This window comes from Halichoerus grypus, chromosome X (genome assembly GCF_964656455.1).
Source record: "Halichoerus grypus chromosome X, mHalGry1.hap1.1, whole genome shotgun sequence".
Classification (NCBI taxonomy): domain Eukaryota; kingdom Metazoa; phylum Chordata; class Mammalia; order Carnivora; family Phocidae; genus Halichoerus; species Halichoerus grypus.
In genome coordinates, this window is record NC_135727.1 from 128,494,927 (window position 1) to 128,509,071 (window position 14,145).

General features: G+C 42.1%; 1 protein-coding gene across 7 annotated transcripts in view; it reads left to right on the forward strand.

The window, feature by feature from the left end:
* NLGN4X (neuroligin 4 X-linked) overlaps positions 1–14,145 on the forward strand; it is a 289,462-nt gene that overhangs the window by 60,872 nt on the left and 214,445 nt on the right. For all 7 annotated transcript variants that reach the window (XM_078065083.1, XM_036068458.2, XM_078065085.1 and 4 more), the window contains exon 4: positions 6,577–7,365. In XM_078065083.1, the coding sequence (XP_077921209.1) occupies positions 6,894–7,365 (472 nt within the window). In that variant the 5' untranslated portion in view covers positions 6,577–6,893. The remainder of the gene's footprint in view (positions 1–6,576; positions 7,366–14,145) is intronic.

Below are 14,145 nucleotides of genomic sequence, written 5' to 3' on the forward strand. Positions count from 1 at the left end.
GTGATGGGCCACAGGTCCCCTGGCTAATTAGTGACCCGGGCAGGAACGCTCTCAGCTGACCCGACTCTCCATTTCAGCCATGCCACCAGGACCCTACTCCTTTTTATGGACTGTGTCAGCAGATGGCCTCTTTTCCCTTGGGCTCCTAACATAACTTTGGAGAAAACAGTCTCTATCTTTCTTTCAGGTTTTAAATCTCTTTCGATAGTGCATGGGAAGATGACGTTACTGAGCCAAACCCACAGACACATGCAACTCTTGATTAAAACTTGCATTGTTAAAGAATCATACTCCTCTAAAATGTGCACTATATATAAAAATGTAAATATATGAATAATATATATTTATTTAAAAGCAAAAAATTAAACACACATACCCACTGCCCGTCTACCAAATAGAACATTATCGATTATCTTGGCATATCCCTGTGGGTTGAGTCCCATTGTCCCGTGTCTCAGACACAAGTGCTATCCCAGAATTTGGCCTTAACGATGCCCTTGCACTTTTAATATTTTAGTATAAATATAGTTCTAAGCAATGCCCTGTCTAGTTTTCTATGATAGTATATAAATAAAACCACGCCATATGTATTCTTCTGTGGCTTCCTTTTCATTTTTGAGATTTCTCCATTTTAATACATATGTCTGTATTTTATTCATTTTTCACTATTGTGTAGTATTCTGTTTGGGTATGCCAACATCTATTAGTCCATTCTCCTGCTAATGGACATCTGGGTTATCCTAGTTCTCTTTTTTTTTTTCTCCTGTGATTATGGCTACACATGGACACTCTTGTGCATGTCTCCAGACACAAATATTTAAGAATCTCTCTAGGGGCACCTAGGTAGCTCAGTCAGTTAAGCATTTGACTCTTGGTTTTGGCTCAGGTCATGATCTCAGGGTGTGGGATCGAGCATTGCATCGGGTTCTGCGCTCAGTGCAGTCTGCTGGAGATTCTCTCTCTCTCTCTGCCCCTCCCCCTGCTCATGCTCTCTCTTTCAAATAAATGAATAAATAAAGTCTTTTTTTTTTTTTAAAGAAGCTCTATACATACTACCTATATATACCAGGTAGTATGTATATGTGTCTCTGTGTGTGTGCGTATTTATTGGCACCAAAGTCTTCTGTATGCTTGACTTCCACATGGCATACAAAATTGGTTTTCAGTGGGATTGCACTGATTTTCACCAGGATGGTATGAGGTTCTAGCTGTACCATACATCTTTGCTCAACACTTGGTACCATTTGTCTTCTGAATGTTTGCTAATCCTTTCTGATCTCTTCTGTATCTGGCCAAGAATGAATGAGGTCAAGCCTCCTGTCCTGTGAGACTGTTGGCCGATTTGAGGGCTTACCATATGGACTCGTGGAAGGAGAGCCACCAAAGATGGTTTTTAATTTCACCAGCATAACTAAAAATATAATGGTAGTAGTTCTTGAAATATAGAACAAAATATGGGGGCAATGTGAGTGGATCAAAAATGAGATTTTTCCGAACATTGCAAGATATGTAAATAACAGTCGTCAAGAGACAGGGCGCTTTGAGTTTGAAGATGTATGCCTGAGTTTGGTGACAAAAGTCCACACACACCCTGGAGGTGTTTGCAAGTTATTTGATTTGGATTTGGAAATCATATTTGGTAATAGTTGAATTAGACACAGAAAATGAAGCATTTAATGAGTCGTTCACACATGCCGATCCCTGTGCTTTCTTTCGATGCGCAGAACATGAATAAGGAAGCAAGCGGCCCTGTTAGGGATAGTTTCATGAAAATGCAAACTTGTTGCGGGCTGGGATCATATATTCTTCCCCCACGGTGTCCCCATAACGTAAAATGGTGATCTTTATGAAATACGTATTGACCTGTGGCTAGGTTTTGGTGTCACTTTATTTCTGTGGCCATTGTAGGTCCTCTTGTCCACATAGTTCTTCTAGAAAAATCCATATCTTATTCCGAATCCTATTTTTGGGCTACATACTATTGAATGTCTTTCTATCCAGCCAGTTTTGACTGGACCCTGTAGAAGCCACTATCTCTTTGTCCTGGGTTTAGTCTGTGTTCTGCATATCCTCTTGCTGCAAACTCCAGATCCTTCCACTGTGGCTCACATGTGTTCCTGACCCATTACGCTTCCATGGAAGAACAGAAGTAGGGCGGGCAGGTGATGGAGTTGTTGCTCTCAGGTTATAGTGGGTAACAAAACCACCTTGAAGATCATCTTGCCACCTTGGCATCTTTATTTTCCTCTCCAGTTACTTTATTTACATCTTAGCTTCATGGTTCAACATGGCGGGCTTGTATGGGATCTGATTTTCAGAACTGAAAGCAAGTGCAGAGATCAATGGGCAATGAGCTGTAACATTTGACAAAAGACTATTGATAGATTGTAACCTTGCTCCCCTAGGAGATAAGACCAGAATATAAATATATGCAAATAGTATACTAGTTGGCTGATGGCTGGCATTGAGTGAATCTTGGTGGGGATTGACAGGGGTGTGTGTGTGTGTGTGTGTGTGTGTGTATGTGTGTTTATGTTGTAAGCCCATGCACAAAGTGGACGTTGTACCTCTAGGTAACACATTCCCTGGGCTACCTCATGGCTGAGCTCTATCTTGTAGGACAAAAGATGAACTGCACCCCACTCAGGCACTGGAAAATGTTGGTGTCCTCCCCAGAAACAAAAGGGAGGGACCCCAGCAATGTCTACAGGTTGCATGCAGTTTGAAGAATGGCTGTCATAGGCTTTCGTAGTAAACAGTATAGGAAGATGATTGTACCAGCTCATTAATTTGGGCAAGGACCAGAGTCTGCGGTTCTTACTCCTGATGCTTCGTAAACATCAGATGAAAGTGAGTCTTCATAGTCCCTCTTGGCAGCAGATCTGTCCGTGAGTCTCAGGCCTTCCATGTAGCTGAGAGCAGCACGGACCAGGACTCCTTCCAGCTCATTCATCCTCTCTCCCTTTTTTGGGGGACAGGAGGTTGGGTTTTTGAAGATGCATCCACAGAGTTCTCTGTCCTCTAATATATTTTTCACGGCCTGGAAACGAAAGGCCTTGAATGCCAGGGAGACGTGATTTTATTCCTTGTTGGTTCAAAATAGCAAAATATGTTTGGTCTGGGCTCATCTTAATGAGACACATATTTTAACATGAAAACCAATCTCCGTTTGAGGGATGGACACTTTGGGGAGAAATGCATTGTGACTTTTATTTTGACCCATTTGTATTCTGATATGCTTGCATAGTTTGAGCCTTGTCTTAATTACAATCTCAGGCAGGATGTCTGCCCTGTAGAGAATCATCCTAAAATACCCAACCAAGGTATAAATCACGTCAAACACCAGTCTGAAATATTCCTCTTTGTGCAACCTTTGCAGAGAAAGCATGCTAGAAAGCCCTTCTTTGCTTTCATATTGTATGTATTCAATGAAACTATGATTTTTACTTTTTTTTCATTAAAATTTTTTATTCAGCTAATTCCTTTTCTAGTGTGCCTTTTTTATTTTGGGAAAAAAACAATATATGAAATAGATATATGTATATAAGTATAGGTACTATATACTATATACTAAATCTATATGTTTATATGCATATATAACCACATTTCACCCCTTGAGAAATACTTTGCAGTGTGTGAGGTTTGCATGGGAGGTCTTTTATTTTTTTTGTCCCCAGATGTATTGGTTGATTAAATGTATAGGGTTTTTTTTTTTTAATGATCATGAGGCATATTTAATAGATTTATTTTAAAATTCTTTATGACTTGTAATGTTAAAACTTTTAAAGTTGACCAATACTTGAATGTGTGACATATGCACACACATCATATTCTTTACTTGTACCCAGGGATACTTAATCATTTACATGGCCACTAGAATTCCAAACTGGATGACTCAGACCTCTGGTTCTCACTCTGGGGGGATGCTGCCCCCAGGGCTCATTTAGCAATGTCTGGAGATATTTTTGATGGTGAAAATTGGGTGGGGAGGTGTTACTGGCATCTACTAGCTGAAGACCAGGGAGGCTGTCCCACCCCCTACAGGGCACAGGACGGCACCCGCTGGAAAGAACTGTATGGTCCACAATGTCAACAGTGCTGAGGTTCAGAAACCATGGGTTTCAGATTGTATGACTTGTATGCAAATTAGCCAAATTTCAAAAAAGCGAGGAAATAAATAAGAAAGCCCTGAACGTATGTACATTACGTAGAAAGGCTCACATCCCCCTGGGTACCTTCTTCTAGATTCTGCTGGTCCATGATCTCTTTCTGGCCCTCGAAACCCTCTTGGGGGGCAGGGGAGGTAGATTTGGGCAGAGAGACTTGATCCTTGGACTCAGCATGAAGTCTAGACCTGACCCTACTTATTAATGCATATGTGGCTCATAGATAGTCTCATCCACATTGAGTTGGAGAAGTGTGGAGTGGGCCAGAATTTCCCAATGGAACTAACTTTGTAAGTGCTGACGTAAACCCACCGAGTCCCACCTCTGCTGAGCTCTGCATTCCAGGGATTATGTGCTGCCTCGATCTCATTTCATTCTCAGACCGTGATAAACACATCAGGAAAGGGAGGCGCAAAGAATTTAAAGTCCTTGCTCTACACTTGCTCAGCACCAACCCTGGGCTGACTTCAGAGCCTGTGCATTTTGTCTTTGTACTCAGGATTCTTTCGAGCACGACCCTGGGCAAAATCCTAGCATTTTGTGTTTATTGAGTGGGCATTTTCTCTGCCCTACACCTTTGCATAGTGCCTCATTCCTGCTCACCAGACCCCATGAAGAAGGTACGATAGAGCATTTACCTAAATCCCAGGCAGCTCAGCTCACTTTCCTCAGCTCACAGACTTAGCATTCGAGGGCCCAAGTCCACCAGAGTCACAAATTAATGGTGTCTCCTTTTATCACCAGGAAGGCTCCAGAAGGAGCAGCTAATACTGATTCAACATCAGAAGGGCTTTCGGGAAAACAAAAGATTCCAAACATGTCATCACCTCTTTCTTGTTCTTGTCTGCCTCCTAATTATTCAGAAATTGGATCACGGTGTGGCAGAAATCCAAATGTTGTCCACGGCAGAATTCAAAGATAGAAGCAAACACATACATCCACTGTTTGGTGTGATGCTATTTTTCAGTTTCAATGGTACAACCCAGACTCAGAGTGCATTTTCATTCAGCTCTGATGAACTTGGCCCAGGGTGTCCGCGACTATGGAATTTCCTCCGGAGGTGGTGTAGCTCCATGACAGATCCAGCTGGGGTAGCTTTCCCTAAAAAAAAAAAAAAAAAAAAGAGCTTATTGACATATTAGTCAATAAGTGCTCAACCGTCCACTTAAATGCATCATTATCCTCTAGTCCAGAAATACTCTGAATCACCCATGACATCTTTCCAGGCACGTGTGTCTGTTTTTGAGTTGAAGAACGCTCTATTTAAAGCTATACTGCTTCCAACATCTAATGTAATATTTTCTTTCCCTAATGGGTCATTTACAATCCTCTCCCAGTCAGGCCCAACATTCTTTACTGTCATAAGAGGAATGATTTATCTAGTGAGAGTCATAGGTTCTACATCCAGACAACTCTGGGAGATCCCACTCAACGGAGGGTAGCTCAAATGTACCATCAGATTTTAAAATGGGGTGCTTGGGGCACCCACCTTGGGTGGCTCAGTCAGTTAAGCGTCTGCCTTCAGCTCAGGTCATGATCTCGGAGTCCTGGGATTGAGCCCTGCATCGGGCTCCCAGCTCAGCAGGGAGCCTGCCTCTCTCTCTCAAATAAATAAATAAAATCTTAAAAAAATTTGAAATGGGCCGCATAAACAAACAAAAATAAATAAAATGGGCTGTGAGGTGAAAGGTTTGCTGTGGATGGCTTTATGTGAAAATCAGGATGGCCGTATAGACGCTTTTACTTATGATTGATGTTCTGGTGGCACATACTACAGCCGATATGTGAATTGTTCCATCTTGCTCTGTTTTTACGAGGAGCAGAGTTCCAGGGTGATGATGTGTGTAGCCTCATGGTACACGCCACGGAATAGCCCAAGAAGGGTTAGAATCCAGAGCCTACGCTCTTTCCGTTAGGTCATGCTCCGTTTGTGTATATCCGCACGACATAAAGCCCTGTCCCACATTTCTCCTACTCTCATACCGAAAACCATTGATAGGCTCCATGCATATCCCCTTAGGGAGAAGTGGCAGTTTCCTTAGACATTTGAGAAACACTGTATTGGGGCTACCTATCTACTGACCGACCAGTCTTTGTAAATAGTGAAATTGGGAGACATCGTTACAGTCTTCTGAACGAGATGTGTAACTTTTGGGGATTTGTGTGTTGATTCAACGGAAACTTGTTGAATGTTTTCTAAATGCCGTGCATCGTTCCAGATCATGGGGTGCCCAGCAAGAATTAAGGCAAGTCATGTTCTTGCTAGATTCTTCTCCGTGGAGATGTGAGTGGACAGATTCATCAGTGAATGAGCATTTCATCGAGTGACGTTGAGTGTTGCAGGGAAGACCTGTGGGTTGCTCGGCTTCCCTTGGCTTCATTATTCTCATCTGCTTTCTTTCCCCATTAGGCGGACTGCTCTGCCTTGGAGTTTTCCTAAGGAATCCTTGTCCTTGGGAGGTGTTGGATGGTCACCGCGTCCTTGGAGCCTCACACCTGCTGGAATTCCCTTCCAGGATTAAGAGAGGGCTGCTCTCTCCCGCAATGGGCTGCCGAGAAGACAGCTGGGTGTGTCCTTAACCTCGGGCTCTGTCTATGACCCATCTCAGAGGCTCCTCTCCTGGGCCTTCTGCTCCCTGGAAAGCCCTCTCTGTCTGCAGGCTCGCTTCCCGGCTTTGCTTGCTTGGAGTTGCATCACACAGACCCCCACGGATGTGGCAGTGAACAATGTCGAGACCCAAGGGACTGTTATGGCTGCCACTGTTCTTCACCCCGGTCTGCGTCATGTTGAACTCCAACGTTCTCCTGTGGATAACCGCTCTTGCCATTCGCTTCACACTCATTGACAGCCAAGCACAGTATCCAGTCGTCAACACAAATTATGGCAAAATCCGGGGCCTAAGAACACCATTGCCCAATGAGATTTTGGGTCCCGTGGAGCAATACTTGGGGGTTCCCTATGCCTCGCCTCCCACTGGAGAGAGGCGGTTTCAGCCCCCAGAACCCCCATCCTCATGGACTGGAGTTCGAAATGCCACCCAGTTCGCGGCTGTGTGCCCCCAACACCTAGATGAGAGGTCTTTATTGCACGATATGCTGCCCATCTGGTTTACTGCCAATTTGGATACTTTAATGACCTATGTTCAAGATCAAAACGAAGACTGCCTTTACCTAAATATCTACGTGCCCACCGAAGATGGTAAGTACTTTATTGAAAACAGGAAACAGCACCTGCTCACTCGGGTGTCAGGTTGGCCAAGAGACGTTTAGAATATCTTGTGCATGATTTTTTTTTCTATAACCCAGTTATTTTCTTTTTCATATTCTGAATGTAGCTATTGCCCTACCTTATAAATCATGACACTTGTATTTATTGAGCATCTAGGAAGTGGACAATGCTATAATTAATGACTTAATTATTATCATGTATTGCCTTTTCAGCGTGTTACAGGGTTTGAAGTTGGTCACCAGTCTGAGCATAGACAGTTACATAGTATACCTTTATTATCTATATAGGAAAATGAAATCTAGAGAAAACAATAGAATTAAGAACATTATCATGCTTGAGTTAGCAAACTGAAGATTATAAGGCATGGTTTCTTTTGCTTTAATGCCTTAAGATTTTAGCTCTCCCTTCCTTCCTTCCTTCCTTCTCCCTTTCTTTCTCTTTCTTCTTTCTTTCTTTTTCTTTTTTCTTTCTTTCTTTCTTTCTTTCTTTTTCTTTTTTCTTTCTTTCTTTCTTTTTCTTTCTTTCTTTCTTTCTTTCTTTCTTTCTTTCTTTCTTTCTTTCTTCTTTCTTCTTTCTTCTATTGAGGCTTGAAAGGAAAACCATGGATTGTTTTAAATACAGAAGCAAGGGATATTTCATAAAATGGTTGGATTTCTTTGTTTAGAATCTGTGTTGCTAACATCAATTTGCACCTTGTTTCCTCCCAGTATTCACAGCAATCAGATGGCAGACGGGTGTCCTTAGATGATTCTAGCTATATTAGGAAATAATGTGCTTGCTTGAACAAAATGGCTCCTTTGTTTTCAATAACACAGCAGTGAAAATCTGTAAAAAACGATGATGTTTGATTTATTAATTTAATCCAATGGTAGTAAAATTCGATTATCTCCTTCTCTGTGTAGGTTTCAAATTAAAAACATTTTTTTAGAAAGGCTAACCAGACTAAAGTTACACCACAATGTGAACACATTCCTCACTTACCATTTGCATGTGCTATTTTTAGACAAGGAGCAAGAAAAGCCTAGAACATAAATCTTCCTGGAATTAAAAGAAGTAATTTACAGGAATCAGAGACATCATCTACTGTAGAAACTGCAGTGTGTCCTTTGTAACTTTTAGGGGAGAAATTCCATTTTTCTTTCCCTTGAATACTCGGAGAATGATTTTCAGTTGAGATTTGGCTGAAGGTCTGAAAGAGAGGATGACATTATCCACGATCTCCAAAGTTGTCCTGGACCCGCCATATTGTGCTTTCTGCACGTAAATGCTACAACGTAGCTCATGTAGGGTGTCTTGAAACGCCAGGCCAGGGTTGTGTTACCGAGATCACAGAGAACACCCAGAGAAAGAAATGGGAAGGTGGTGCTTTGTTATATTCGCAGTCTCTGGCGGGTGGGGCCCTCGTCATCATGGGAAGAGATCACACAATTATCTTGCAAAGCCTAGGTCTGAATGCGACGTTCACGGGTTAGAGTGACACTTGGATGCCGTATTTGCACGCAGTGCTCGGACCTGCCTCAGTGACTGCCTTGTGCATAAGCGTGGGCAGAGCTCACTGCACCCAAAACCCGATGACACACCTCACTTCTAAAGTCGCCTGGCGCGTGCTCCTTTTCGTCGTCAACGGTGCAAATAAAAAGCAAAAAGAAGGGAAGGCAGAAAAGGAGACGGGGAGAACAAAGCAGGATAAATGATTCAAATCCCTCTCCCGGAGGAAAATCAGGAACCTCCCTGATTACAGAACCACCGTGGATGTGCAGTTGTGTGGCTCAAAACCATAAACAGTTGGGCCATTTCACTGTGGGCCATTTTATATGCCCAAATATAAAATGCAAAAAGTGCTACCCCATGGGAAAGCCATCGCACCTTAAGAATAAACCCGGGGCCACCTCTTTACGTCTTCAGGATTCTCAGAACATGTTTGCCTGCGGTACGTCGCGCGATCTTGACAAGAGAATCAGAAATCCAGTAGGGGCTGAAAAACGTAGAATCTGTTTTCCTACGATATGTAAATACTGGCATTTTGTACAAACAACAAATCACAGCCCGTTGGGTCAGGAGTTTTCTAGTTTCTTTTCTTTCTTTCTTTTTTTTTTAAATATTTGCATCCATTTGAGAAGCAATGTGGAGCTTTAGATATTTAATTATTGGCTATTCACTTAATGAATAAACTCCCCGTCCTTAATAACACATGAAAATTATGGCATCGTGCTGATTCCTCCAAAGACCTCCCTTTATGGGCGATCTTATCATATCAGTGCATTGATTTAACAGTGTAAACAGCAGTATTGGATATTCGGAATTAAAAATTGCACTCTGATACCTCAGTTTTTTAGATTGATCTCTCTGCATCACCCAGATAGTGCGGGTGATGACCAGGTACAAACTGACTTCACTGCCAAAAACAGTTCTGAGTATCTACTATGTGCTGGGCATGCTTTAGATGTTAATGGTTGCAAAAGACACAAGAATTCCTAATTTCGGGACAAGTGTCTACTTGGAGGCAGAATACGGACTCCCCCAAGGTGTCTCCATCCTAATCCCTGGAACCCGTGACTCTGTGACCTTCCATGGCAAAGGGGAATGAATTTAGCTTGCAAGTGGAATTAGATTTGCTCATCAGCTGACTTGACGATAAAGGGAGCGTATGTTGGATTACCTGGGTGGGCCCAGTATTTAAGAGCAAAGACCCTCAATTAGGGAACGGGGAGACACAAATCATCAGAGCTCGTGAGCAACAGTAAAGACACAACTAGCCTTCCTGGCTTGGAGGATACCAGGAGGCGAGGAGTGTGGGCCGCTTCTAGACGCTAGAAAAGACCAGGAAATGGATTCTCCCCGGGGGCCCCAGAAAGATGCCCGGCCACTCTTGCCACGTTGATTTTAGCCCCATGCAACTCTGAGCGACAAAACTGTAAGGTAGCTCCCGTTGGCTGCTTTGGGAAGCGGCGACATTTGTGAGGGTGTGTTAAAATCCTAATTGAAACGCAGTCAAGTCTCTACCCTAATTGAAAACAAAGAAATCGCTGAAAAAATTATTTTGTTGTGAGCCTTCTGAACCCCTACCCTTTCTGAGACTCTTCTTGGCTTCCCTTTCAACCTCAAGTATTATTGATAGAAAAACACTCTTATCTTAATGCTGGGTGGTTAAAATGTGCTGCTTCCCGCATGGGTAGCAAGAAGACGATACTGGCCCCAGTTTGTGGGCAGACACTTGGCAGATTTGAGGCATTAAGATATAGTGCACACATCCAACCTTTTTGTCCACTGGGTTATTACAGCGTCAGGGAAAATCCTACTAAATGCCATATTTAGGAAATACGACGATTTTACATAGGGACGTAATAAAGGGACATTTAAATTTACCCAGGCACCTAAAACGAATTTCCAGAGTCAGTGTCCACGGAGGACCTACAGCAAAACATCCAAGTTGTCCCCTTAGGTCTTAAAGCTACACCTCTCAATGGCTTCTTGTCCTCTTTGCACCTACGCTGGCTAAATATTTTGGGCTCTCCACTCTTCCTGTCTAGACCTCAAGATCTGATCTGTTCTGGGCAGAGTGACTCTTTTGTTTTGTTTTGTTTTCTTCAAGCTTTTTAATGTAAATTTGGTTCACTCCTCCTGTTGAGCTTATAGGAATAGCTCTAAGAACATGCCTGCTTGGGTTAAAAATGCCATCTTGTCCCCTTACCAGCCGAGGGACTGTAGGCAGCGTCCTTGGCTTGTTTTGCCTCCCATTTCCTTCTGTGTCTGATTGAGAAGTGCCGGGAGGTTAAGGCATTCATCCACGTAGAGTGCTTTACCCTCGTCTCCTGCACATGTGACCTCTCTCTAGTCCTGTATTCGTGGAACATAATTAATCGTCAAAAAGGGAACCAGAATGTATCAGCGAAATTGCATGTGCACATGGGGTCTAATATAAATGTCAGCCCCGTGCATAATACATGTTTCCTGTCTAGAACATAATTATTTACTGCATTCGTGCAGGGGTCAGCTTAAGGAATAAGACCAAGGGACCATCATTTCTGCCAGGACTGAGTATGGCTTTAATAAAAGGGAATTTAGAGGGAATACAATTTTTTTTTCAAAGAGCAGAGAATTATTCTGCTCTGCTTTATTCCTAAGCTCTGTCTTTTTCAGCCTCAGTTGTGAAATGAATTTCCAGCATCTTATGTGAGTTACAGAAATTAATCATCGAGAAAGCATTAAAATTCATTTCTTGGGAGAGTGCCTTAGAACATCCAAAGACAATAATACTCTTTTTTTTTTTATGTGAGATAAAGGAGAAATTAATTTCCTTTCTCTTCTCATCAAGTCACAGATAGTCCAAGTGTATGCAGATAATGGCAGAATCCAGGTGACAAAGTAAAACTTAAGTGAGTTAACACAGTGAGACAGACGTTTTAACCAATCCACATCAGCATGCAACGATGTGAAAACAATTCGGTGATTGCCGTTTCCATGTGTCACCTGGATGTTTGACGTTGCGTAGACGTAGCTTGTGAGGGAAGATAATTATGAAAGATGATTGAACAAATATCTCCCTGACAGCGATTCATTGAAAGGAATTTAGTATTTTGTGAAGACGGTTCGACTGGAGTGGATTTCTGAAAACATGCATTTTTCCATCAGCTCAGAAGATTTTGCCCATTTGAACATAGAATCGTACCCTTACTGAGGGTTGAGCAATTGTGTATGTTTAGAAAATACTATTTGGGTAGTGTGAATTATACTTGTTTGGAAAATAGAGCAAAATCATTCCCTAAAAAGAGACTTATCCCTTACTTTCCATCAGATGGACTGTAATTCCATCCCATTTGCAACTTAGATGTTTCTCACAATTAGAACAAGTCTCAATTACGTAAAATGTGTTAAGAACCCGACTCCCCATATGGTGCATATCATAAACAATATTGCAAAAAAACGTTTAAGATGGGAACTGGGCACGCGACTGGTCTGCTAGAATCTGTCCGTTTCCAACAATTTGCTCATTTTCTTGCACACTCTTGCTTTCGGGACACCGAAAAGCTTTATTTGTTGCCAACTGATACCGCTAGTTCGGACACGGCCATTTATTTTCCATATTGTCTTGGCTGAGACAATATTGGCTCAATATTTAGTGACCTCGGCTATTAGTAATAATAACATTCCTGGTATACCTCCTCCGAATGTTGTTTAGGGTTATAGCAATTTTGGAGTAAGCCGCTGGATCATTATAAATTATGAGTAACAATATAATTATAGAAATAATGGTGAAATGGAAAAGGTCAATATGTTATACATTTAACTTCATGTGAATTTTAATATGAATCTCCTTACATGACCGTTTACTGGAAGATCCCATTTCTCGGGTACGGTGGTCCGGAGTAGGTCCCTGCCTTCCTACTGTGTGTTTTGGTTCTAAACCAGGCTGTTTTCACACTGGATTTGTGTCACGTTCCTCCTCTGTGTGTAAGAACACTTGTCCTTGGTGCATTGACCTATAAACTGTAGCAAACACGGACAGAAGGAGAGATTTCCTTAGCTTTGGATTTGAGGACCACAGAGGGTGTGTGAGATGCAAAACAGTGACCCTACGTAAATAAATCAGACCCACAGATCATACTCGGAACTCACAGGCGACAATGGGGTGGGGGGAGATAGTCTGAGTGATCTATTCCCCTACTAATACTTGTTAAGGAAGATGAGGAGTCTCTGTTTTATTAATTCAATCAGATATTCTATATTTCTTTTCAGAGAAATAGGTTTCCACAAACGTGAAGCAGATTTCTTAAAAAATGGGAAAAAATTCCTATTAGATTTCTCTTTGGAAAAGAGATATTTGGAGAGTGAAGGTATATTGTGTGTGTGTGTGTGTGTGTGTGTTTGTATAAGGTGTTGGAGGAAAGCCAACGAGAGAGATCCACAGTTCAATTAAGATCAAATGTGTTATGATTTTTGGGAAAGTCAACTTGAACAGAAGAACTCCTATACTCTTCTGTCCTCTCTAAAATCCCAAGCATTCTGATGTCCCAGCTAAGCAGAACGCCCTCTTGTCTGCTGGGAATGTGGTCCTGAGCACAGTACTCAACAAGTCTGCCCCAGGGCGTGGGACAGGGTGGTGTTCCCATCAGAAAGGGAAGGAACACAGAAAGTTTTTACTCTTTTCAAGCAAAGGAGCTTTTGTGGTACATTTCCACAAGATAGGAAAATGCTCATTAACCCTCTTTCTTCCTTAAATGGATGCCTTCAGCCTACGTTCTGCTCCATCTCTTTTGGGACCTAATCATCACTCCACCCAAAAGTGATCATCCAATATTCCCCTAACATCCCATCCACCTGCTATGTGTTGACTTTACTCCCACCTCAGGCCACACCATCTATTGATCTCCTGACCTCAGCTCTGATTCTTTGTCTTTTCTTCCCTCTTTCAACCCACACTCTCCTGAGAGCCCTTTTAGCTGACTCATTTAAACATTATTGATTTGAAAAAAAGATAAAAAAATAAAAATTATCGATTTGAAAAATGACTCTTTGCACTTACCCCACACAAGACATTGGACCAGTCCAACTGGGGATAACAAGGAAATGTAAGCTCTTTGCTTGGAAAATGAATGAGCCCCAACAAAACTCGAGGTTCAGAAAGTGGGCAGAAGAATTCAGAGAGTTCTTTAGGATTTCAAGAAAAAAAAAGGCAGGTAATCTGTAAGTTGATGTTTTCCGTTGAGGATCCACGATGGAAAGTTTTCCACCAATCCTGACATGAATACA